This window comes from Oncorhynchus mykiss, chromosome 23, assembly GCF_013265735.2.
Source record: "Oncorhynchus mykiss isolate Arlee chromosome 23, USDA_OmykA_1.1, whole genome shotgun sequence".
Lineage (NCBI taxonomy): Eukaryota > Metazoa > Chordata > Actinopteri > Salmoniformes > Salmonidae > Oncorhynchus > Oncorhynchus mykiss.
In genome coordinates, this window is record NC_048587.1 from 54,329,410 (window position 1) to 54,356,697 (window position 27,288).

Consider the following 27,288-nt stretch of genomic DNA (forward strand, 5'->3'; position numbering starts at 1 on the left):
AGTGATGATGATCTTGCATGGCATCAAAACATGTTCTAACATACACATACCAAGCCCACTTTTTTCAGTACTTGATAAAGAATTTAAGTAACCACTTATGTTACAAGAAACATGTGATATAACACATGACGTGTCATTCGTCCTCATTTACAAAGTCGCAATTTTTTAACCGGGGACAGTGGCTGTCTATGTGGCAAAGATAGTAGGAAACGTACAATAAATGCTTCAATATTACTACCTCCATCTTTGAAAAATCTATGTAGCAACTCAGTTTTCCCCACCCTGCAGCCTGGCCAGCGTGAGTTGACAGTGACAGCAGCACGCTTGCGCAGTATGTCCACTGGCTCAGAGTCGGTGCTGAAGTTGGGCGGATGGAAGAAAAACACCGCCGATGGAGATTATAAGGCAGGATGCATCTTTACTGTGCGATTTAACAAGCATCAACATAAAACACGTATAAATGAACCACTACAGAATACTGACAACCAGAATTAAAAGGGTAAGATTATGGATATTCTTCATTCTTCTGTTAAATGTCCCACGAGCTAGCACTAGCCATGCTAGTTTCATAGCTAGCTCTTCATAGCTCTTCTTCGCAGCACAGAAAAGGAGAGAACGGTCTAATGTTAGCTAGCTATACAGAAATTGGGTGTTATTCTTATTTTTGTTGATGCGACAATAAGGCGCTATCGTAGTTTTCTATTAGTTTTGCATTATCATGCGGTGTCTTGCCAAGCAGAATCAGATTGTCTTTGCAGCTAACGTTACATGCAATGTTTTAGCTAGCTAGTTAGTGCAGAATCACAGCTGCAGATGCTTCGAATCACAGAGAACCACGCACAACACCCCAGGAGCTGCAGGCAAGGACAGCTATGATGCGAATGTTTTAGCAAATTATGGCAAGCATGTGATATTCTTTTTAATGTATTTAGTTAGCTAGTTCTAAAATGTACGATTTTACCACTGCTCACTAGCTAAATATGTCATACATTCCAATTGGCAGCAAGTCAGTTTACTTGGTATGGCTGAACTAGGCTACCGCTCCAGCCTGCCGTTTCCAAATGGAATAAAAGGGGAGAATCTCAATTGGTTGTGAAGAGAGGGAACTTGGAAACATTAGAAGTCATTAGAAATGACTCCTCCACTAGCACATCATCAGGTAAATTACCTTTACAGAGGTGGAATGCCAAACTACATGTGTAAAGTGGTAGCATATACTTTTAAATGTGTATATGCTTTTCTCCTTAGAGGAAACAGCTTGGCTCTGTTTTTGCATGCTAACATTTAAGCATTTGTGGCACAAATCCAATTTAATTCATGGGACCAATATTAGCAGTTTTTTCATGTATTATGTCCAAATCATCCGAAAGTACACTACATGACCAAAAGTATGTAGAAACCTGCTCTTCGAACATCTCATTCCAAAATCATGTGCATTAATATGGAGTTGGTCCCCAAATTGCTGCTATAAAAGCTTCCACTTGTCTGGGAAGGCTTTCCACTAGATGTTGGAACATTGCGGCAGGGACTTGCTTCCATTCAGCCGCAAGAGCATTAGTGAGGTTGGGCACTGATGTTGGGCGATTAGGCCTGGCTTTCCAATTCATCCCAAATGTGTTTGATGGTCTTCCACACCGATCTCAACAAACCAATTATGTATGGACCTCACTTTGTCATGCTGAAACAAGAAAGGGCCTTCCCCAAACTTTTGTCACAATGTTGGAAGCACAGAATCGTCTAGAATGTCATTGTATGCTGTAGTGTTAATATTTCCCTTTCCCTAAGGGGCCTAGCCCGAACCATGAGAAACAGCCCCAGACCATTATTCCTCCTCCACCAAACTGTACAGTTGGCACTATGTTTTGGGTCAGGTAGTGTTCTCCAGGCATCCCCCAAACTGAGATTTGTCAAATGGACTGCCAGATGATTAAGCGTGATTCATCACTCCATAGAACACGTTTTCACTGCTCCAGAGACCAATGACAGCGAGCTTTACACCACACCAGTCGACGCTTGGCATTGTGCATGGTAATCTTAGGCTTGTGTGCGGCTGCTCAGCCATGGAAACCACACAGGCTTACAGAACGGGATGCAACCTCCCTCCGCACAAGAACTGTACTTCAGGAACTTAATGAAATGACATCGCAGCTGAGCTGTTGTTGCTCCTAGACAATTCACAATAACAGCACTTACAGTTGACCGGGGCAGCTCTAGCAGGGTAGAAATCTGACTGACTTGTTGCAAAGGTGGCATCCTATGACGGTGCCATGTTGAATTCACTGAGCTTTTCAGTAAGGCCATTCTACTGCCAAAGAGGTCCATACAGAAATGGTTTGTTGAGATTGTTTTGGTAAACCATCTAACACATTTGGGATGATATAATATGTGTATCTTACGTTGATTGTGAAGCTCCCGAGTGGTGCAGTGGACTAAGGAACTGCATCTCAGTGCTAGAGTAACACACCCTGCATCTCAGTGCTATAGACACCCTTGTTCGATTCCAGGCTGTATCACAACGGCCTTGATTGCGAGTCCCATGGGGCGGCGCACAATTGGCCCAGCGTCGTCAGGGTTTGGCCGGTGTAGGCAGTCATTGTAAATAGTAATTCGATCTTAACTGACTTGCCTAGTATAATTTAGGTGAAGTATCTCTAACAAATTGACAATTGAATTAGATAGAGCACTAGCCTAATCTTTGTATCGGAGCCATTATGGCGACTGTGACCGCATGGGCAGCGACATTGAGGCTACCTCCATTTTTTAAAAGTAGATTTGTGCGTTTGAAAAAAGCATAAAACTAATATTAGTGCTTTACCTCCACCTGCAGTGCTGGAAACCTGAAACAAATCTTCTGTATCAGTCATTTACTGTGGCCACTAGATGTCGGTAATATAGCTCAAAGCCATTTACTATCTAGGCAAACCAATTTAAAGAAGGCAATGCTATGATCATTGACTGATCAAACCAAACCACAAGAATTAGAGGTTGACCGATTTATGATTTTTCAATGCCGATGCCGACCAAAAAAGCTGATACCGATTAATTGGAGATTTTTTAAAATATTTTTTATTTGTAATAATGACAATTACAACAATACTGAATGAACACTTATTTTAACTAAATATAATACATCAATAAAATCTATTTAGCCTCAAGTAAATAATGAAACATATTCAATTTGGTTTAAATAATGCAAAAACAAAGTGTTGGAGAAGAAAGTAAAAGTGCAATATGTGCTATGTAAGAAAGCTAACGTTTCAGTTCCTTGCTCAGAACATGAGAACATATGAAAGCTGGTGGTTCCTTTTAACATGAGTCTTCAATATTCCCAGGTAAGAAGTTTTAGGTTGTAGTTATTATAGGAATTATAGGACTATTTCCCTCTATACCATTTGTATTTCATTAACCTTTGACTATTGACTATTGTTCTTATAGGCACTTTAGTATTGCCAGTGTAACAGTATAGCTTCTGTCCCTCTCCTCGCTCCTCCCTGGGCTCGAACCAGCAACACAACGACAACAGCCACCATCGAAGCAGCGTTAACCATGCAGAGCAAGGGGAACAACTACTAGAAGGCTCAGAGCGAGTGACGTTTGAAACGCTATTAGCGCGCACTAACTAGCTAGCCATTTCACTTCGGTTACACCAGCCTCATCTCGGGAGTTGATAGGCTTGAAGTCATAAACAGCGCAATGCTTGACGCACAGCGAAGAGCTGCTGGCAAAACGCACAAAAGTACTGTTTGAATGAATGTTTAAGCGCCTGCGTCTGCCTACCACCGCTCAGTCAGATACTTAGATACTTGTATGCTTGTATGCTCAGTCAGATGATAGGGACACGCTAGATAATATCTAGTAATATCATCAACCATGTGTAGTTAACTAGTGATTATGATTAATTGTTTTTTATAATATTAGTTTAATGCTAGCTAGCAACTTACCGTGGCTTACTGCATTCGCGTAACTCCGTAACTCCTTGTGGAGTGCAACGAGAGAGAGAGGCAGGCCGTTATTGCATTGGACTAGTTAACTGTAAGGTTGCAAGATTGGTTCCCCCGAACTGACAAGGTGAAAATCTGTCGTTCTGTCCCTGAACAAGGCAGTTAACCCACCGTTCCTAGGCCGTCATTGAAAATAAGAATGTGTTCTTGCCTAGTTAAATAAAGGTAAATAAAGGTTAAATAAAGGTATAAAAAAAATCGGCGCCCAAAAATACCGATTTCCGATTGTTTGAAAACTTGAAATCGGCCATTCCGATTAGTCGGTCGACCTCTAATGAGAATCCCAACACAGTTAACTACTTTAAAATGATGGCAATGTCCATGCTTAAATTAATTATATCCATCTAGAGTCCTATATATATCTCAATGGTATTGACACTCCTACAATATAGCAACTCCGTTTCTGCGCCACAGAGGATAGAAGGATGGAGGAGCCAAGGAGAGGACGGACTTATGCCCAATTGAGAAAAGACCATAGGCTATCACACAAACAGCCATGATGTAAAATGGCCATGCATTCATTCCAGTCTAGCTATTTAATTGACAGGTACTGTAGTGATGATGGACTATACCGTGTCAATTTCCTGGGAAAGTCAACCTGATCATAAAAAATAAAAACATTCTAAATTATCCTTAATGTCTAAATGTTGGAGTACAGACTTTATTTGACCAGTTAAAGTAGTAAAACTGCATGCATTATGGACATTACGAAGTAGGAGGCCAAGTCTCAAATAGGTTTTTTCAGTCAGTCATATTTCATAGCTTGCCTGAAAGGGCTCACAGAGCTTGTTTTTCCACTCACAGCTATCCACCAGTGTTTATGAAGTTGAGATGTTAATGAAGTAGATATCTTGTTTTTCCACTCACAGCTATCCACCAGTGTTTATGAAGTTGACATGTTAATGAAGTAGAGAGCTTGTTTTTCCACTCACAGCTATCCACCAGTGTTTATGAAGTTGAGATGTTAATGAAGTAGATATCTTGTTTTTCCACTCACAGCTATCCACCAGTGTTTATGAAGTTGACATGTTAATGAAGTAGAGATCTTGTTTTTCCACTCACAGCTATCCACCAGTGTTTATGAAGTTGACATGTTAATGAAGTAGAGAGCTTGTTTTTCCACTCACAGCTATCCACCAGTGTTTATGAAGTTGAGATGTTAATGAAGTAGATATCTTGTTTTTCCACTCACAGCTATCCACCAGTGTTTATGAAGTTGACATGTTAATGAAGTAGAGAGCTTGTTTTTCCACTCACAGCTATCCACCAGTGTTTATGAAGTTGACATGTTAATGAAGTAGAGAGCTTGTTTTTCCACTCACAGCTATCCACCAGTGTTTATGAAGTTGACATGTTAATGAAGTAGGGCTGACCCCATCTAGTCGATTGTTTTAGTTGATAGGCTGTTGGTCAACACACTAAAAAATAAATAAATTACATTCAATTGTAGAGTAGACACTTTTTTTTTCATGGCACATGAGACCCCATTATTCGTGCTTGGATGGCACAGTCCATCACTCTTAAGACTGGCATCTGACAAGTAAGACAGTATTTGCCTTGGCACGCCAAGCAATTTGATAAAGTTGATCAAATAAGTGAAATTGCATTTGTTTTCAAAGAATAGCTACTGCTTTGGACATGACACCTTTTGTAAGTGTATTCCTTAGGCCTACAGTATGTGTGAAGATAATGTGTCTTTGAAATGTCAGGTCAAGTAGAAGGGGATGCACAAGTTGTGTCTAATGTGCTCTCTCCCACCAATTCAAGCGCACCAATTCAATTTAATTGTGTGAATTGTATGCTCTTTGATTGTTAGTCTATCAATTCCTCATCACCAGTAGTACATTTACTGTTAATCCCCATTTCCAATCTACAATGTTTGTTTGGTTAGGGTCATTTCTGTTAATGCATTCATTATTTTATTATGCCAGTATTTTGCGGTTCTCATTGTCGGAGTAGACATGTTTTTTTGCAGAGCTCACAACCTATGCTACACTTGTGATGAACAAGTTTTAGTTTATTTCATTCCATTTACTCATTGTCTTTTGTTTGAGGGGGTCTTGTCAGTATTGAGCAAGGACACGCACCGGATTTATGCATAGAAGTAGGCATAGGCTACCTAGACTGCGCGCAAATGTATAATTGTGCCCATTTGTGGATCTACTTTTACATTTAGCAGATGCTCTTATTCAGAGCGGTCCTCTATTGGGACTGAGGAGAGGTCCTGGGGATGTGAGTCCTCTGTTGGGACTGAGGAGATGTCCTGGGGATGTGAGTCCTCTGTTGGGACTGAGGAGATGTCCTGGGGATGTGAGTCCTCTGTTGGGACTGAGGAGAGGTCCTGGGGATGTGAGTCCTCTGTTGGGACTGAGGAGAGGTCCTGGGAATGTGAGTCCTCTGTTGGGACTGAGGAGAGGTCCTGGGGATGTGAGTCCTCTGTTGGGACTGAGGAGAGGTCCTGGGGATGTGAGTCCTCTGTTGGGACTGAGGAGAGGTCCTGGGGATGTGAGTCCTCTGTTGGGACTGAGGAGAGGTCCTGGGGTTGTGCAACAGCATGTTATTGTTAGTGGAACATTTTCTTAGGCTACCGTTTGGGTAGTCCCACTCTTCACATACAGTACCAGTCAAAAGTTTGGACACACCTACTCATTCCAGGGTTTTTCTTTATTTGTACTATTTTCTACATTGTAGAATAATAGTGAAGACATTAAAACTATGAAATAACACTTATGGAATCATGTTGTAACCAAAAAAGTGTTAAACAAATTCAAATATATTTTCTATTTGAGATTCTTCAAAGTAGCCACCATGTGCCTTGATGACAGCTTTGCACACTCTTGGCATTCTCTCAACCAGCTTCATGAGGTAGTCGCCTGGAATGCATTTCAATTAACAGGTGTGCTTTGTGGAATTTCTTTCCTTCTTTATGCATTTGAGCCAATCAGTTGTATTGTGACAATGTAAGGCTGGTATACAGAAGATAGCCCTATTTGGTAAAATACCAATTCCATATTATGGCAAGAACAGCTCAAATAAGCAAAGTGAGATGACAGTCCATTGCTTTAAGACATGAAGGTCTGTCAATCCGGAAAATTTCAAGTGCAGTCGCAAAAACCATCATGTGCTATGATGAAACTGGCTCTCATGAGGACTGCCACTGGAAAGGAAGACCTAGAGCTACCTCTGCTGCAGAGGATAAGTTCAATAGAGTTACCAGCCTCAGAAATTGCAGCCCAAATAAATGCATTGCAGAGTTCAATTAACAGACACACCTCAACATCAACTGTTCAGAGGAGACTGCGTGAATCAGGCCTTCATGGTTGAATTGCTGCAAAGAAGCCACTACTAAAGGACACCGATAAGAAGAAGAGGCTTGCTTGGGCCAAGAAACATGAGTAATGAACATTAGACCAGTAAAAATGTGTCCTTTGGTCTGAGTCTAAATCTGAGATGTTTGGTTCCAACCGCTGTGTCTTTGTGAGATGCAGAGTAGGCGAACGGAGGATCTTCGTATGTGTGGTTCCCACCATGAAGCATGAAGGAAGAGGTGTGGGGTTGCTTTGCTGTTGACACTGTCTGTGATTTACTTAGAATTCAAGGCACACTTAACTAGCATGGCTACCACAGCATCCTGCAGCGATACACCATCCCATCTGGTTTGCACTTAGTCCCAATATCATTTGTTTTTCAACTGGACAATGACCCAAAACACACCTCCAGGCTGTGTAAAGGCTATTTTACCAAGGAGAGTGATGGAGTGCTGCATCAAATGACCTAGCCTCCACAATCACCTGACCTCAACCCAATTGAGATGGTTTGGGATCAGTTGGAGTGAAGGAAAAGCAGCCAAAAAATGCTCAGCATATGTGGGCACTCCTTCAAGAATGTTGGAAAAGCATTCCAGGTGACTACCTCATGAAGCTGGTTGAGAGAATGCCAAGAGTATGCAAAGCTGTCAAGGCAAACAATGGCTACTGTGAAGAATCTCAAATATAAAATATATTTAGATTTGTTTAACAATTTTTTTGGTAACTGTTATTTAATAGTTTTGATGTCTTCATTATTATTCTACAATGTAAAAAATAAAGAACAACCCTTGAATGAGTAGGTGTGTTCAAACTTTTGACTGGTACTGTATGTCTATTTTTTGTTTATTGGATAGGACCTGAAGTATAGAGGAGAGGGTGCTGAAATAGCCATGGGCCAGATTGGAGGAGAGGGTGCTGAAATAGCAGTGTGACAGATTGGAGGGTACTATACAGAGGATCTGAAATAGCAGTGGGACAGATTGGAGGAGAGGGTTCTGAAATAGCAGTTGGCCAGATTGGAGGAGAGGGTGCTGAATTGGCAGTGGGCCAGATTGGAGGGTACTATACAGAGGATCAGAAATAGCAGTGGGACAGATTGAAATTCCTAGGCCAGTAGACACTTTTTCCTGACAGAGTTAACTTTGACTTGTAAGTATATGGAATAAAGTGTTTATTGTGAACCTCCTGATCCTCTGTATAGTACCCTGCCTTGCTGAGGTCTGTCAGTGGCTCTCCCCAGGCCATGTTAGGAACCAGATGAGAAAGGATCTCTGTAGTTGTCATGGATATGACCATCTAGACCTCTGCAGTCATGTGTTTGCAGTAGTTCTGCAGTATAGGCCCAGGCTATAGCTAGCCTAAAACTGTGAAACACAACTCACATGTGAGAACAGTCACTTTTGAAAACTGTTAGACTATTGCCTCCATTATGCACAGTTTCATTTTTGGAGGTGTCGAATAAGAGACCGACCAGGATTTGTGGTGGAGTTCATCAACACAGAGTGAAAAGTAGGCCTAATGCAGGGGTGGCAAACTCAAATCCTGGAGGGCCATGTTTCCACTTATTTTATTTTTTATTTTTAACCAATTAAGACCTAGACTACTAGGTGAAGGGAGTTCCTAACTAATCAATTACCTTGACACAAGGTCCTCCAGGAATTGAGTTTGACACTCCTGGCCTAATGGTCAAAGGTTAATATAAACTTACTCTCTGTCTGTACAATATTACTATGCACTGTATTTCTGTTATTTTTCTCAGATGGTATATTTTTGCTCCCCTTGCACGCAACACTGCAAATGGTCCACCCACTGAGTCCCTGAGCTCTGCTGAGACCCAGGGCGGAGACTGCTGTCCTCCTCCTCCCTCCTCACCACCTGGCCCTCCATCAGTGATGGTGAGAACAACGATACTGCTCTGTAGACACACCCTAGTGCTTTACTTCTGAACCCACCCAAGTTCAACCAACCACTTACCTCAGCGCCATGACTCTCCTGCCGTGTCTGTCTGTGGAAACAACTGACTAATTATCATGGTAGGTTACTTAGGGCAGAGTTCCATGACCTTATAGTAGTGAATGTGAATGCTAAGTTTCATCCTACATATACTGGCCACCATTTAAGGAAATTCAGTATGCTCCTATTTGAATTCTCAAAATTCTATTCAGCTGTATGCATCTGACAGACTCCTATAAATTGCTCTGGAATAATGTTTGCAGTATGGGTAGAGACTGGAGAGTGGCAGGAGGGCCGGGACCCTTGGAGGCTGCTTTAAATCGGCCCTATTAATTAAGCCTACAGTACCCTATTAACCCTATTAAGCCTACATGACCCTGCTAAGCCTATTAACCCTATTAAGCCTACATTACCCTGCTAAGCCTATTAACCATATTAAGCCTACATTACCCTGCTAAGCCTATTAACCCTATTAAACCTACATTACCCTGCTAAGCCTATTGAGTCTACATTACCCTGCTAAGCCTATTGAGGCTACATTACCCTACTAAGCCTATTGAGACTACATTACCCTGCGAAGCCTATTGAGGCTACATTACCCTACTAAGCCTATTGAGTCTACATTACCCTGCTAAGCCTATTGAGGCTACATTACCCTACTAAGCCTATTGGGTCTACATTACCCTACTAAGCCTACTAAGCCTATTGAGTCTACATTAGCCTACTAAGCCTATTGAGTCTACATTACCCTACTAAGCCTATTGGGTCTACATTACCCTGCTAGCCCAATTACGCCTATAGTGCCCTACTAACCATATTAAGCCAACATTAACCTACTAGCCCCATTTTTAAGCCTTCACCTCAAATGTAAGATGCAGGCCTGGCTAGGATCACCAGCTGTTAATAATGAGTAAATTAGCTTTTAGATTTAAAAAGATAATCATATTTGCCATTGAACAAAATATTTTTTTCTGCTATGAGTGACCAGTACTGAGAGCACACTATTAAGGAATGGCAACTACAAAATACTTTCTGGATCTTCCCACTGAAACAACCAACCAAGGCCCATTGAGGAAAGTAAGTCCAATATCCCTCCTCTGCTGTATTTTGTACTTAGAGCTGGGCGATATGGACAACAAATGTACCCTTTTTTTGTTGTTGTGATAACTATAATTCAGCAATAATTTACAATACCATTTTTTGGGGGGGGTAAAGGTTACTATTTGGCTCGATAACAATGCAACGATAAAACAATCAGTATTTTAATGGACCGTTACCTTACATTAGCGGCAGGGCTCAAGACAAACGTTTTCAGTGCCAAGTAAGATAACAGATGGTAGCCTCAAAGTTAGCTATTTCATTTAACATATCCAGGGAAATCAGGATTTATGTTTCGATGTGCAACCTGTCAAAAATAGGATCCAGAATTAGAATATTTAATTTCTAGTTCTATAGAGAATTTGCCAACCTCTTTGTCGTTATTGGCCTAAAGGCTGTTTTATTCACCACCTGAAGAAGGGGGAACTCAACACTTCTCTAGACTGTTAACTCTGAATATGATATTGTTGCTGTATAGACATGTAGGCTAATTGATTAATCAATCAGTAAATGTAGGCTAATGTCCTACAAAAACGTTGTAGGACTGCATCTCTCCCTCCACTGTGTGCACAAGGGGAGGGGGAGTGAGAGTAGCTCTCACACAGCAGCCAACAGCGAAACAGGCACAAGCATATACTCTCATAGCAGGAATCAACATAATGCATAAGTTATTACTTTTGACCAAATAATGGTTTTCGAAAAATCTATAAGAATGTTGTGTACGAAAATCACTCAAACTTTTGCGACGTACGCAAAACGAGGAAGGCAATGTTAGTGTCGGTAATTTTCTCTTTATCGTCCTATAGCAAGATCAAAGACAGTACATTTCCCAAATGGCTAATGAAATATAAATTCTCCTCACTGTAGTTTGACAGTAGAAATACAGTAAAAAATTCATCCTGGCCAAAACGTGATGGAGTTGCAGAATGAAAAGGAGGTTCTTTGGCTAAGCCTATATTTGTGTTTCCACATGGAGAGTTTATTTGCATTTCTTTTCAGTGGCGTGGACGTGTCCCCAGCTAGAACAAAGGTGTTTGTCACTGTATTTTGCATCAATGTGCATGTTTTCCACCGGTAGAAGGTGAATAACCGATGGCTGCTCAAGTGGTCAACTCAGGATTTGCATATTTGGCCTATTGGTCCATGTATCATCATGGATGTTAAAGTTTAGGCTACTCAGAGAGACAGGAAACCTCCTCACTGGTCATTGATAGTGTCCATAAATAAGGGGCAAAAGTTGAATGATGACTTTGCAGGTAAGATGATCCTTTATTTAATAGTTTTTGGATTCAAATGAAAAGTATGTATTTTTAAAGGTTAGCCTAAATATATAATCTCTATTACTACTTGGGGCTCGTGCTCCACACCCAGATTATGATAATTATAATTATAATCTGTTCTTTGGGATTGATTTGAAACAAGCATTATTGTACCATTCAGCACCAGGATGTTAATAATTGTGGTGATTGTACCAGAATGTTTTCATTGTTGGCTCACATCTTTTTACGTTTGCTCGTCTTATTTACTAGGGATGTTCCCAATAGGCTCCTAATTTTTTGGGTTGATTGACCGAATGTGCTTGATAGGAAGTAAAACATTTGACTTTGTATCCTACTTTTGTTGGCTCTCACAATGGAGATATTCAAATCAAATTGTATTTGTCACATGCGCCGAATACAACAGGTGTAGGTAGACCTTATCGTGAAATGCTTACTTAAAATCCCTTAACCAACAATGCATTTCAAGAAATAGAGTATAAAAAAATATTTCCTAGATAAACTAATGTAAAATTTAAAAAATAAAAAATCAATCAAGAAGTAACACAATCAATGTACATAACAATTACAAGGCTATATACAGGGGGTACCGGTACCAAGTCAATGTGCGGGGGTACAGGGTTAGTGAAGGTAATTTGTAAAGTGACTATGCATAGATGATAAACAGCGAGTCGCAGCAATGTAAAAACAAATGGGGGGGGGGGGGGGGGGGGGGGTCAGTCAATGTAAATAGTCTGGGTGGATTCATATTTCAGCAGTCTTATGGCTTGGGGGTAGAAGCTGTTAAGAAGCCTTTTGGTCCTAGACTTAGTGCTCCGGTACCACTTGCCATGAGGTAGCCCATAGAACAGTCTATGACTTTGGGGACTGGAGTTGTTAACTTTTTGGGCTTCCTCTGACACCGCCTAGTATATATGTCCCTGATGTCAAGAAGCTTGCCCCCAGTGATGTACAGGGCCATACGCACTACCCTCTGTAGTGCCTTAGTCAGATGCCGAGCAGTTGCAATACTAGGCGGTGATGCAACCAGTCAGGATGCTCTCGATGGTGCAGCTGTAGACCTTTGGGACTCATGCCAAGTCTTTTTAGTTTCCTGAGGGGGAATAGGTTTTGTTGTGCCCTCTTCACAGCTGTCTTGGTTTGTTGGTGATGTGGACACCAAGGAACTTGAAACTCTTGACCTGCTCCACTACAACCCCGACAATGTTAATGTTTGGCCCTCCTTTTCCTGTAGTCCATGATCAGCTCCTTCGTCTTGCTCACATTGAGAGCGAGGTTGTTGTCCTGGCACCACACTGCCAGGTCTCATTGTTGTCGGTGATCAGGCCTACCACTGTTGTGTCGTCAGCAAATTGAATGATGGTGTTGGAGTCGTGCTTGGCCATGCAGTCGTGGGTGAACAGGGAGTACAGGAGGGGACTAAGCCCAAGTGTTAAGGACCAGCGTGGCAGATGTGTTGTTACCTACCCTTACCACCTGGGGGCGGCCCGTCAGGAAGTCCAGGATCAAGTTGCAGATGGAGGTGTTTAGTCCCAGGGTCCTTAGCTTAGTGATGAGCTTTGTGGGCACTGTGGTGTTGAACGCTGAGCTGTAGTCAATTTCACACAGCTATTGCGCTGCAACCTTTTAGGCAAGCTTGTTTTCTTCCCCATTACTCACATATAGGCCTAGTGAGCTATACACCCTTTACTCACATATAGACCTAGTAGGCTATACACCCTTTACTCACATATAGACCTAGTAGGCTATACACCCTTTACTCACATATAGACCTAGTAGGCTATACACCCTTTACTCACATATAGACCTAGTAGGCTATACACCCTTTACTCACATATAGACCTAGTAGGCTATACACCCTTTACTCACATATAGACCTAGTAGGCTATACACCCTTTACTCACATATAGACCTAGTAGGCTATACACCCTTTACTCACATATAGACCTAGTAGGCTATACACCCTTTACTCACATATAGACCTAGTAGGCTATACACCCTTTACTCACATATAGACCTAGTAGGCTATATAACCTTTACTCACACACAGACCTAGTAGGCTATATAACCTTTACTCACATATAGACCTAGTAGGCTATATAACCTTTACTCACACATAGACCTAGTAGGCTATATAACCTTTACTCACATATAGACCTAGTAGGCTATATAACCTTTACTCACACATAGACCTAGTAGGCTATATAACCTTTACTCACATACAGGCTTAGTAAACTCTAGACAGTACCTCCTTGTCATTGTGGAAGTACAGAACATTATTCTTTGCTCATGGTCACGTCTTTGCATGTGGAGGTAGTGACAATGATATACTTACATTCTTATACTTACTTGCCTAGTGTAATTTAGGTGAACAGCCTGGAAAGCCTGGATTTGAACCAGGGACTGTAGTGATGCCTCTTGCACTGAGATGCAGTGCCTTAGACCGTTGTGTCTGTGTGTGTGTCTATTTAACTGTACTGGAATGCTTAAAAGGCCGCTAAAATGTTCAACATCGGTTATCGGTATCGGGTTTTTTTTTGGGGCAAGGAAAATATCGGATATCGGTATCGGGCAAAAATGTGATATCAGTGCATCACTATCCCTAACCAATGTTGTGATATTCATCCATCTATGAGGAAGATAGGATTGTCCCTAACCAACTTGTTTGGGTTTCCTCCATAGCCCCGAAGTTTAAGCGGAGTTGACATGAGAAAACGGCAGCAGCCACACATTGAAGGACGTCCCCAGGCGCCTGGCCACCCACGACCCAACAACTGCTGCATGTGCTGGTGTGGTTGTTGTAAATGCCTCTGGTACGTCAAACCTCCCTTTCTGGTTTCTGTCCCCATGTCTCCTCCATTTTCAATATGTCATGGTTCTCCAAATAACCTGAAGTCCCTGCTATAGACTGAATGAGAATCATTACTTTCATGACCACATCCCTTTCAACCTCACTACTCTACCCCTGCTTATATCAAAAATGTTTTGATATAAGTGGGGGAAAAGTAGTGTAAACTAGAGGGAGTTGTCCCCCCTTTAAGTCAAAATGACCCATATTAATACATTATTGCCTTTATCCACCCAGTATTTAGGCCAATCACATTGTGTAGAGATCAAGGTAATGAATGCTGAAATACTGTAGGTATTTCTTCCCTCAGTGTTTTCAGTACTATGGGTGCATCAACAATGTTTCAGACCAATTATTTGCTGCATGGGGAAAGAATTTAATAAAAGACACTCCCATATACTACTGCTTACTAGGGCCGGGAATTGCCAGAGCCCTCACGATACGATATTATCGCTCTACTTAGGTGCCGATACGATACTGTATTTATTGCGACTCACGGTACTGTATGTATTGTTATTCATATGATTCTATATGTTGCGACTTTTACGATTCTAGTCAAAAGTTTAACTATTTTCTACATTGTAGTAAGAGTATGAAATAACACATAGTAACCAAAAAAGTGTTAAACAAATCAAAACATATATTTTAGATTCTTCTTCCACCCTTTGCCTTGATGACAGATTTGCACACACATTCTCTCAACCAGCTTCACCTGGAATGCTTTTCCAACCGCCTTGTTCCCACATATGCTGAGCTATTCCTTCATTCTGCGGTCCAACTCATCCCAAACCATCTTTTTGTTTTTTTGTTGTTGAATTTTACCCCTTTTTTCCCCAATTTCGTGGTATCCAATTGTTTTAGTAGCTACTATCTTGTCTCATCGCTACAACTCCCGTACGGGCTCGGGAGAGACGAAGGTTGAAAGTCATGCGTCCTCCGATACACAACCCAACCAAGCCGCACTGCTTCTTAACACAGCGCGCCTCCAACCCGGAAGCCAGCCAATGTGTCGGAGGATAGGACAATGACCTGGCAACCTTGGTTAGTGCGCTACTGCGCCCGGACTGCCACAGGAGTCGCTGGTGCGCGATGAGACAAGGACATCCCTACCGGCCAAGCCCTCCCTAACCCGGACGACGCTAGGCCAACCCGGACGCCGCACGGACCTCAGTCACGGCCGGTTACGACAGAGCCTGGGCGCGAACACAGAGTCTCTGATGGCACAGCTGGCGCTGCAGTACAGCACCCTTAACCACTGCGCCACCCGGGAGGCCATCCCAAACCATCTTAATTGGGTTCAGGTCTGTTGATTGTGGAAGCCAGGTCATCTGATGCAGCACTCCATCACTCTCCTTTGTCAAAAAGCCCTTACACAGCCTGGAGGTGTGTTGGGTCATTGTCCTGTTGAAAAACAAATGACAGTTCCCCTAAGCGCAAACCAGATGGGATGGCGTATTGCTGCAGAATGCTGTGGTAGTCATGCTCGTTAAGTGTGCCTTGAAGGCAAAGGGTGGCTACTTTGAAGAATCTCAAATATATATTTTGATTTGTTTAACACATGATTCGTTATGTGTTATTTCATAGTTTTCATGGGGTCACTATTATTCTACAATATAGTAAAAATAAATAAAAACCCTTGAATAAGTAGGTGTGTCAACTTTTGACTGGTACTCTATATTGTGATTCGATATTGGGATTTCTGTTCCAAACATATTGCTCACTGTGTGTCTGCTGCAGGGAGACGAGAGATATGTTGTCCACAAATAATATTGCAATATGTAACTCGTTTTTTTTTCACCATCACTAATGCTTAATACTCTTCCTCTTTCTGTGGAGCTAATGTGAATTGAACATTGTACATTTTACTGGACATCATTGGTTGTAGCACATCATCCCATTATTGTATTCATAAGCCGTCCTTTTCATTTACATAAAGTGGGTGAAGTTTACGATGACAAAATCAGCAAACAGTAATTTAATATATTTACAAACTGATCAAAGGTTATAAACAAAGCTCTTAGACTACAAATGATATAATATTTGAAATCATATTTTAGGGCTTAGAATAAGTCTGTTCTCATATTAGCCTGGAGTAATACATCCATCAACATCCATGATCTATTGTGAAGACTCTGGGGTTTTGAGAAACTCTTTGATGTCCTGGATGTAGAGGGAACATGTCATGTGTTTGGAGGCAACTGATGTTTGGAACACAACTTCTGAGAGTTCTGCCAGTCAGTTGCATTGCACATTATCCCTAGTGTGCATTACTGACCTGAGAAAGGCAAAGGCAGAACGACTTGAGAAACACTATCGTTTTGAAACTGTCATTCTACACATCAGGACAAGTTCCTCCTGTCCATATAATTATGATCCAAAAGGATCCTAGGTTTGCACACCTGCACTGAGACGCTTCAATGGGAAGCGGTACTCAATGCGGAGATGGGCTACAATATGGATGTGTTATTACTATAAGGATGTGTTATGCTATAAGGCTACTATAAGGATGTGTTATGCTATAAGGATGTGTTATGCTATAAGGATGTGTTATGCTATAAGGATGTGTTATGCTATAAGGATGTGTTATGCTATAAGGATGTGTTATCCTGTAAAAACAGTACTTCTATTGTGTAATAATGTTATTCTAAATTCTATATTCTAAAACTACCATGATGTAAGTAAAATATTTTAGCAGCACGTAATATCACGTAGGGCTGGCCGGTATACCGTATTTTACGATATACCAGTATTAATGCATGGACCAGTTTGGGTTTTTACTTTACCTTCTACAGAGGTATTTGAATGTTTGGTTTGTAAAATGTGATACGCTGTGTGGATGTGTTATGCTATAAGGATGTGTTATGCTATAAGGATGTGTTATGCTATAAGGATGTGTTATGCTATAAGGCTACTATATGGATGTGTTATGCTATATGGATGTGTTATGCTATATGGATGTGTTATGCTATAAGGATGTGTTATGCTATAAGGATGTGTTATGCTATAAGGATGTGTTATGCTATAAGGATGTGTTATGCTATAAGGATGTGTTATGCTATAAGGATGTGTTATGCTATAAGGATGTGTTATGCTATAAGGCTACCATAAGGATGTGTTATGCTACAAGGATGTGTTATGCTACAAGGATGTGTTATGCTATAAGGATGTGTTATGCTATAAGGATGTGTTATGCTATAAGGATGTGCTATGCTATAAGGCTACTATATGGATGTGTTATGCTATAAGGCTACTATAAGAATGTGTTATACTATAAGAATGTGTTATGCTATAAGGATGTGTTATGCTATAAGGATGTGTTATGCTATAAGGATGTGTTATGCTATAAGGCTACTATATGGATGTGTTATGCTATATGGATGTGTAATGCTATAAGGATGTGTTATGCTATAAGGCTACTATATGGATGTGTTATGCTATAAGGATGTGTTATGCTATAAGGATGTGTTATGCTATAAGGATGTGCTATGCTATAAGCCTACTATATGGATGTGTTATGCTATATGCTATATGGATGTGTTATGCTATATGCTATATGGATGTGTTATGCTATATGCTATATGGATGTGTTATGCTATATGCTATATGGATGTGTTATGCTATAAGGCTACTATATGGATGTTATGCTATAAGGATGTGTTATGCTATAAGGATGTGTTATGCTATAAGGCTACCATAAGGATGTGTTATGCTATAAGGATGTGTTATGCTATAAGGATGTGTTATGCTATAAGGATGTGTTATGCTATAAGGATGTGTTATGCTATAAGGCTACTATAAGAATGTGTTATACTATAAGAATGTGTTATGCTATAAGGATGTGTTATGCTATAAGGATGTGTTATGCTATAAGGATGTGTTATGCTATATGGATGTGTTATGCTATAAGGCTACTATAAGAATGTGTTATACTATAAGAATGTGTTATGCTATAAGGATGTGTTATGCTATAAGGATGTGTTATGCTATAAGGATGTGTTATCCTGTAAAAACAGTACTTCTATTGTGTAATAATGTTATTCTAAATTCTATATTCTAAAACTACCATGATGTAAGTAAAATATTTTAGCAGCACGTAATATCACGTAGGGCTGGCCGGTATACCGTATTTTACGATATACCAGTATTAATGCATGGACCAGTTTGGGTTTTTACTTTACCTTCTACAGAGGTATTTGAATGTTTGGTTTGTAAAATGTGATACGCTGTGTGTAACGTCCATTTTTATAGTTCTCTACTTGAGTCATCTCTCTCCGCTCTCTGTCTCCATGATGCTTTACACACAGACCGAGCCTGGCCCCCTGTCACTCAAGGAGTGCATTTGTTGTTCCTCGAGACACTTGCATTCAGTCTGCATTAGAGGTCGACCGATTAATCGGAATGGCCGATTAATTAAGGCCGATTTCAAGTTTTCATAACAATCGGAAATCGGTATTTTTGGGCGCCGATTTCTGATTTTTAAATATATATATTTTTTTAAAATACCTTTTTATTTAACTAGGTAAGTCAGTTAAGAACACGTTCTTATTTTTAATGACGGCCTAGGAATGGTGGGTTAACTGCCTTGTTCAGGGGCAGAACAACAGATTTTCACCTTGTCAGCTCAGGGGATCCAATCTTGCAACCTTACAGTTAACTAGTCCAATGCTCTAACAATTGCACTCCACGAGGAGCCTGCCTGTTGCGCGAATGCAGTAGAAGCCCAGGTAAATTGCTAGCTAGCATTAAACTTATCTTATAAAAACAATCAATCATAATCATTAGTCATAACTACTAATCCAGTTTAGCAGGCAATATTAACCAGGTGAAATTGTGTCATTTCTCTTGCGTTCATTGCACGTAGAGTCTGGGTATATGCAACAGGTTGGGCTGCCTGGCTCATTTTTGAACTAATTTACCAGAATTTGACGTAATTATGACATAACATTGAAGGTTGTGCAATGTAATAAGAATATTTAGACCTAGGGATGCCACCCGTTAGATAAAATACAGAACGGTTCCGTATTTCACTGAAATAATTAACGTTTTGTTTTCGAAATGATAGTTTCCAGATTCTACCATATTAATGACCAAAGGCTCGTATTTCTGTGTGTTATGTTATAATTAAGTCTGATTTGGTAGAGCAGTCTGACTGAGCAGCAGCAGGCCGTAATCATTCATTCAAACAGCACGTTCGTGCGTTTTGCCAGCAGCTCTTCACAAGCACAGCGCTGTTTATGACTTCAAGCCTATCAGCCTGATGGCTGGTGTAACCCATGTGAAATGGCTAGCTAGTTAGCTGGGTGTGCGCTAATACCGTTTCAAATGTCACTCGCTTTTAGATTTGGAGTAGTTATTCCCCTAGGGCTGCAAGGGCCGCGGCTTTTGTGGAGCACGATGCTTCGAGTGTGGCTGTTGTTGATGTGTTCCTGGTTCGAGCCCAGGTAGGGGCGAGGAGAGGGACAGAAGCTATACTGTTACACTGGCAATACTATAGTGCCTATCAGAACATCCAATAGTCAAAGGTATATGAAATACAAATGGTATAGAGAGAAATAGTCCTATAAATACTATAATAACTACAACCTAAAACATCTTACCTTGGAATATTGAAGTCTCATGTTAAAAGGAACCACCAACTTTCATATGTTCTCATGTTCTGAGCAAGGAACTTAAACGTTAGCTTTCTTGCATGGCACATATTTTACATGGCACATATTTTACATGGCACATATTTTTACATGGCACATATTGCATATTGGCAAATATTACTTTATTCTCCAACACTTTGTTTTTGCATTATTTAAACCAAATTGAACCTGTTTCATTATTTATTTGAGGCAAAATGGTTTTTATTGATGTATTATATTAAGTTAAAAAAAGTGTTCATTCAGTATTGTTGTAATTGTTATTATTACAAATAAAGAAAATCGGCCGATTTAATCGGTATCTGCTTTTTTGGTCCTCCAATAATCGGTACCGACGTTGAAAAATCATAATCGATCGACCTCTAGTCTGCATGGTCAGTGCAGCACATGCAACAATGTTCATGACAACGATGCTGTTTTCACTTCGCTTCTTAATTAATGAATTACACTATTAGTCTTTTTCTTACATCTGCAAATAGCTAGTTTGTCTTTTCTTAGCAAGTTGGGCCAAAATTGTGTTAGCCGCTAATGTACTGAGTCAGAGCAAACGTAATTAGCTAAACAGCCTGATTATACCAGTGATGGTATAGACCTAAATCAGCATTTCTGTGCAACAGTATCTTCAATATCATATAGGAATACAAAAAGCATGAATATGTTAATTACATGAAGTAGCATGAGAAAACATTACATTTAGCCAAAGATTATAGGGTCACCAAGGAAACACTTATGAACACTTTGGTTCCTACCATGTCACAGTAACTCCCTGGCATTTTCATTCGTTGTCATGTCAAACAACACTATTCAAAGTGCCCACTATTATATTCTAACTATAGAATTATTCCAACAGTTCACCCAAGTATTTTGATCTAAATCGCAAGTGGTTAAAAACAAGGCCTAGATTGTTTGCCCATATCGTGCCACCTCCAGATTATCTGAAATTAGTGCTGGAAATAAAGAAATTTATGAAAATGCAGAAAATTATTTTTGGTTGAAAATCACTCACTACTCATAAAGCAAGTTTACAACTTATTATTCAAAAGCATAAAATACCATCATGCTGTCAAATTTTGTTTTTAATACCTTGATATGATATTTTGGCCATATCGCCCAGCCCTAATATGAAGTGGGCCCAACTTATGAAGTAAACTTGTAGTGACTAGTTTGAATCTTTTGAACCTACTGTAAGCGGAAGATGGGGGCTGAACAAAGCAAGCTTGAGGACTCCACCGCAGCCAAGTCAGTCTTAGACAGTGAACCCACAATATAGGTCTACAGAACTATGGCCCTGTTTCTAACATGCAGCCCCCACAAATCTCCCCAATAATATGGAGGCCTCATCTAGTCTAGGAACAGCCAGCCTATCTTCACATCACATGCAAAACAGCTGTGACGAACATGTATATTTAGAGTCAGCTCAGCATGTGTAAGAGCCTGTGGCTGGTGAGCTCAATTATATCAGCACAAAGGATACTTTGATGAAGATGCTAATATTGACCACTGTGCGACTTGCAGTTAAAGGGGAGATAACAAATGTAGGAAGAGACATGCCATATATGGGTACAGATGAAGATTAAGAGGGGTTTTCTGAATGCTTAGTGCTCAACCTGGAACCTAGCTGCATGAAGGGCTCAATTCAATTGATTGGTGGGGGGGTTCCTGTAGTAATTTCCTGTCACTGGTAGATGCTTTCAGAATAACATACACTACCGTTCAAAAGTTTTGGGTCACTTAGAAATGTCCTTGGCAGCTTCATTAAATAGTTACCCGCAAAACACCAGTCTCAACGTCAACAGTGAAGAGGCGACTCCGGGATGCTGGTCTTCTAAGGCAGAGTTCCTCGGTCCATGGCTGTGCTCTTTTGCCCATCTTAATATTTTCTTTTTATTGGGCAATCTGAGATATGGGATTTGGTCCAAACTCTTAAAAGACACCCTGTCCCCTCAGCCCTCAAATGAAGTGGACACTTCTGATGACGTCTAACGAGTATACACTTGCAGGGCAAGGGGTGAGGGAGGAATGAATGATTTTTAAATGGACCGCCATTGGCTGGAAATTCGTCACTCGTTCATCCCGTGATGATTGTGTTTTCAGCCACCTGTAGCTTGTGGTTGCTTTAGATGCGCTACAGTCAATTGAGTGCATGTCTACTTGTATATTAATAAATATATATTTAATATGTCTTCTGTATGATAGCTAGCAAATTAATTGGCTAAAGTTAGCCTGCCTAGCAGAAACTTGACTTCTTACGAGACGTGTTTGTGCCGTCATGTGCATTAATAGCACAATTTCTAACTTATTTGCATAAATTTTTACTTACACTTGTAGGTTGACTTCTACATTCATGTTGTTTTAAGTTTTCGTGGACTTTTCTTAGCGGATGTACATTCTTCGCAAATTGAATTATGGGGAGTTTCAGGTCCCGGCGTGAACATAATTGTACACTTGCAAGCCGACTAAAAAGGAGTGCTGAGGGGCTTACGTTGCAAACGTCCCTTGTTTGACTAATAATTTGGACCACCCTCCAAGATGGAGACGGGGATTCCCCCAAGGGACGAGGGTGTGTCTTTTTAAGTGTTTGGACTGCATCCATAGCTTTTTCTTTGCAACTCTGCCTAGAAGGACCAGCATCCCGGAGTCACCTCTTCACTGTTGACGTTGAGACTGGTGTTTTGTGGGTACTATTTAATGAAGCTGCCAGTTGAGGACTTGTGAGGTGTCTGTTTCTCAAACTAGACACCAATGTACTTATCTCTATTATATTCTGGTTAGAGCCAGTTTGCAGTGTTCTGTGAAGGGAGTCGTACACAGAGTTGTACGAGATTTTCAGTTTCTTGGCAATGTCTCGAATGGAATATCCTTCATTTCTCAGAATAAGAATAGATAGAGTTTCAAAATAAAGTTGTTTTTTTCTGGCCATTTGGAGTCTTTACTCTAACTCACAAATAGTTTTATAATGATAAATTAGCCTTTTTTTATATGATAAACTTGGATTAACTAACACAATGTGCCATTGGAACACGGGAGTGATGGTTGCTCATAATGGGCCTCTGTACGCCTGTGTAGGTATTCCATAGAAAATCAGCCGTTTCCAGCTACAATCGTCATTTACAACGTTAACCATGTCTACACTGTATTTCTGATAAATTTGATGTTATTTGAATGGACCAAAAATGTGCTTTTCTTTAAAAAACAAGGACATTTCTAATTGACCACAAACTTTTGAACGGTAGTGTAGGTCCACAAAGTGCACAGGCTGTAGTTTGTAAACAAATATGATATAGTCTAGGTTTATTAGGTTTGACTGGACCATGGCTAGTTTAATTTATACAATTTTGATATAAAGAAGAGGAACTACTCATCACTTAGAGAAACGCTGCTGTTACAAGAGGCTGTCCATGAGTCGGAAGCACATAAGAAGAACTCGTCATCTGAAGCTCTTGGAAAGACGCTGCTGTGTCAAGAGACTATACCTGAAGCAGAAGCCCATGAGGATTATAGGAGCAGTTAGCTGCATGGCACTAGGAATCTGCTATTAGAGATGGAGAAGTCAATCCAATCTGACTATGGCTATGCCCTGTGTCTGTGTCAACCACTGTACTTCCCTGCAGCTATGCGATTTGGCACCTCCCTTAAGCCAGTGTCTGTTGGAATTCCCATATATTAGATGGGGATCCAAGATCATATTCTGCAGGCCCAGCTTCCTGTGATTGGAAGAGCCAGGCTAATAAGAGGAGACACTTTTTTTATTGGTTTAGGCCGTGGTCTCCCCAGCTAGTCAGTCAGTCAGTTCATTTGATGACATCATTTCCCCCCATTTGAAATAAAGATACAGTACAGCTTTGTTTGGGGAGGAGAGCTGAAAGCTCAGTTGGTATGAAACATGTATTGATCCACGCACCGGTGTGGATTTTTGCTGTAGCTTCTCTAAGGCTATTTTAATGTTTGATTTGTTACAGTAAATAATGCAGTAATGGCAGTCATCCGTTGTTATTGCCAGTAAGAAACTGCTAACAGCTGAGAACTGCTAGCTAACTTTCTAACACAATAACTTCTAGAAAGCAAGCTTTCCAAATGGAGACCCTCGGAAATTGCTGAGAAAAATACTGATTAAGGGACAAGTATCATTTTTGCAAGCAAAAACATTAAATATATATAGGCCTATTTTAACACTGAAAGGCTTCTTCTAAATGAAATAAAACGTTCCTTGTGAAATTGTTACATACAGTGCATTCGGAAAGTAATCTGGCTTCTTGACTTTTTCCACATTTTGTTACATTACAACCTTGTTCTAAAATTGATTAAATAAATGTTTTTCCTCACCAATCTACACACCCATCATGATGAAGTGAAAACAGGTTTTTAGACATTTGAAAATGTATAAAAAAATGTAACTGAAATATCATATTTACATATATGTATTCAGACGCTTTGCTATGAGACTCAAAGTAGAGCTCAGGTGCATCCTGTTTCCATTAATCATCCTTGAGATGTTTCTACAACTTGATTGGAGTCCACCTGTGGTAAATTCAATTGATTGGACATCATTTGGAAAGGTGCACACGCCTGTCTATATAAGGTCCCACAGTTGACAGTGCATGTCAGAGAAAAAACCAGGCCATGAGGTCGAAGGAATTATCCATAGAGCGCAGAGACAGGATTGTGTCGAGGCACATATCTAGGGAAGGGTACCAAAACATTTCTGCAGTAATGAAGGGCCCCAAGAATACAGTAGCCTCCATCGTTCTTAAATGGAAGAGGTTTGGAACCACCAAGACTCTTCCTAGAGCTCCGGAGTTCCTCTGTGGAGTTGGGAGAATCTTCCAGAAGGACAACCATCTCTGCAGCACTCCGCCAATCAGGCCTTTATGGTAGAGTGGGCAGTCGGGAAACCACTCCTCAGTAAATGCACGTGACAGCCCGCTTGGAGTTTGCCAAAATGCACTTAGACTCTCAGACCGAGCAAAGTACAGAGGTCCTTGATGAAAACCTGCTTCAGAGCGCTCAGGACCTCAGGCTGGGGCAAAGGTTCATCTTCCAACAGGACAACAATCCTAAGCACACAGCCAAGACAATGCAGGAGTGGGTGTTTTAATTGTCATACCCAAGAAGACTTGAGGCTGTAATTGCTGCCAAAGGTGCTTCAACAAAGTACTATGTAAAGGGTCTGAATAATTATGTAAATGTGATATGAGTCTTGTATTTAAAAAAACATTTGTTTAAAAAGCTCAAATTTCTAAACCTGTTTTTGCTTTGTCATTAAGGTGTGTTGTGTGTCGATTGAGAGGGGAAAACGATTTGCTCCATTTTAGAATAAGGCTGTAATGTAACAATGTGGTAAAAGTCAAGGGGTCTGAATGCTTTCTGAATGCACTGTACAAGGATATACCATGCCATTTTACATTTTATTTAATAAAACACCTTTCATTGTAGTTTTTATGACGTGCACTGTACGGTAACCCTTGTGTGTAGCTTGTTTATGTTAGCCAATCAAAGCGACAAATATGCTCTGTGGAGTGTTCACTAATGCAATGCAAGATGGAATGAAATTAGGAAATTAAAAGTTAGCGAAATTAGTGTAGGCTACACCGAGCAACCAACTGGTAGGCAGTTGTTTTATTGGAATGGGGTTGGGGAGAAAGCGCAGCATGTGGCCTCAATTAGCCTAGATAGCTATAGCTTCTCCAGTCAAGACAAGCACTGTTATTTGGGATGATAAATAACATTGTAGCTGCTACAAGTTAGCTAGTCTTGGCTGTAGCCAAGTTGCCTCGGCATCCCTCTCGTCTGTTTGCTCCCATCTCATCCCCTCCACAGTGGCAGCATTAGAGCGCCAGACTCCCTCATGCAGCAATATAAGTAAAACTAAAAACAACACAGCCAACAAAAATTCATGATACTATTAAGTGTTTTTTAAAATTTTATTATTTTTTTTTTTACATCCCTAACGTTGATATATTTTCGCGTTATTGCCCAGATCTCAATACTGTGAAGGCTAAACACCGGGAAATGTGTAGATTTATAGGCTACACATCCCATTTGGGTTTCACTTCTTTACTTGTTATTCATTTGTTAAATACTTGTAGTTAAATCAACTTGCTGACTTCATCGGGGATACTGAAGGTTTTTTGGGGGGAGGGAAATGGATGTCTGTCTATTTGTGTATCACAATTTTTGGGGTGTTTAGTGTTAAAGTAATGATCGTATGACACATGCTGAAACAATAGGCCTATACTAGGCTACATCCAAGCTCAAGTCAGTCAAATCTGCATAGCAGTATTTACACAGTGGCATATAAACAAGCTGTTTCTCCAATACATCCCTATCTGAAATTTGCTGTGCATACATACCGTTTGCATGGCATGTGAAATGACTTGATTACCTCTTTCCAATACATTTGTAAACTATTTAGGAACAGAAAGAATGCACCTCCAAACTAGCTTTTCAGGTTTTTGTGAAAGGAAAGACCGGCGGAATGCATTGTTAATGTGTTGCAATTAAATTTGTGTTACAATAGTTTGTTATTGTGTATCCAACATGTGTTTAACATGTACATTTCCTGCATAGGGATTTTGTAAAGGTTTTGTGCACTGTAAATAGCAGGGAGCCTCACTCCCCACACAGGTTGTTTTCATGTCAAACTTTCACTGGTTTTTAGAAGAATGCATACCTGCTCTTAGGCAGTAGTTTCAACAAAGATACAACATTTAGACTGCCATATGAATAAGTATGTTTGAATATGGAAACTGTTTGAAAGCAATAGTAATCTCTTTCTACTTCTCCTGTTCCAGGAATGAGGACCGCATGGAGGGTTCCGAACGGACATGCACTAAAATGGATAGTATTGAAGCCACGGAAGAGCAGTACGTTGCCAGCTATGCCTTTTTCCTTAGGATGTCTCTGAGAAAATACCAAATTGTTTTGATATCGTTTCACATTTTTGGTCATTTAGCAGACACTCTTATCCAGAGCAATTTACAGTCATTCAACCGAAAGTAGCTGGGTGAGACAACCATGTGACAGTCAAAACAGTCAGGAACATACAAGTTAAAGTGTTAGTGCCAGACAGGGAAAAGAGTTTTTGTTTTCGTGTTGTCACATAAGTTAATGGCTATTGGTCACTTCTGTTCTTCCTTGTTTTTGCAGGCATTGTACATA

The 27,288-nt window shown here is 40.4% G+C and overlaps 1 protein-coding gene across 5 annotated transcripts in view; it reads left to right on the plus strand.

The window, feature by feature from the left end:
- Window positions 1-300: 300 nt before the first annotated feature.
- LOC110502979 (regulator of G-protein signaling 17) overlaps window positions 301-27,288 on the plus strand; it is a 32,712-nt gene continuing 5,724 nt past the window's right edge. For 2 of the 5 annotated variants that reach the window (XM_036960803.1, XM_036960802.1), the window contains exons 1-4: window positions 301-499; window positions 9,148-9,204; window positions 14,320-14,450; window positions 26,922-26,993. In XM_036960803.1, coding sequence (XP_036816698.1) covers window positions 461-499; window positions 9,148-9,204; window positions 14,320-14,450; window positions 26,922-26,993 — 299 coding nt within the window. In that variant the 5' untranslated portion in view covers window positions 301-460. Of the gene's footprint in view, window positions 500-9,068; window positions 9,343-14,319; window positions 14,451-26,921; window positions 26,994-27,288 lie in introns of all 5 variants that reach the window. The other 3 variants (XM_021581334.2, XM_036960804.1, XM_021581335.2) reach the window with 3 other exon arrangements.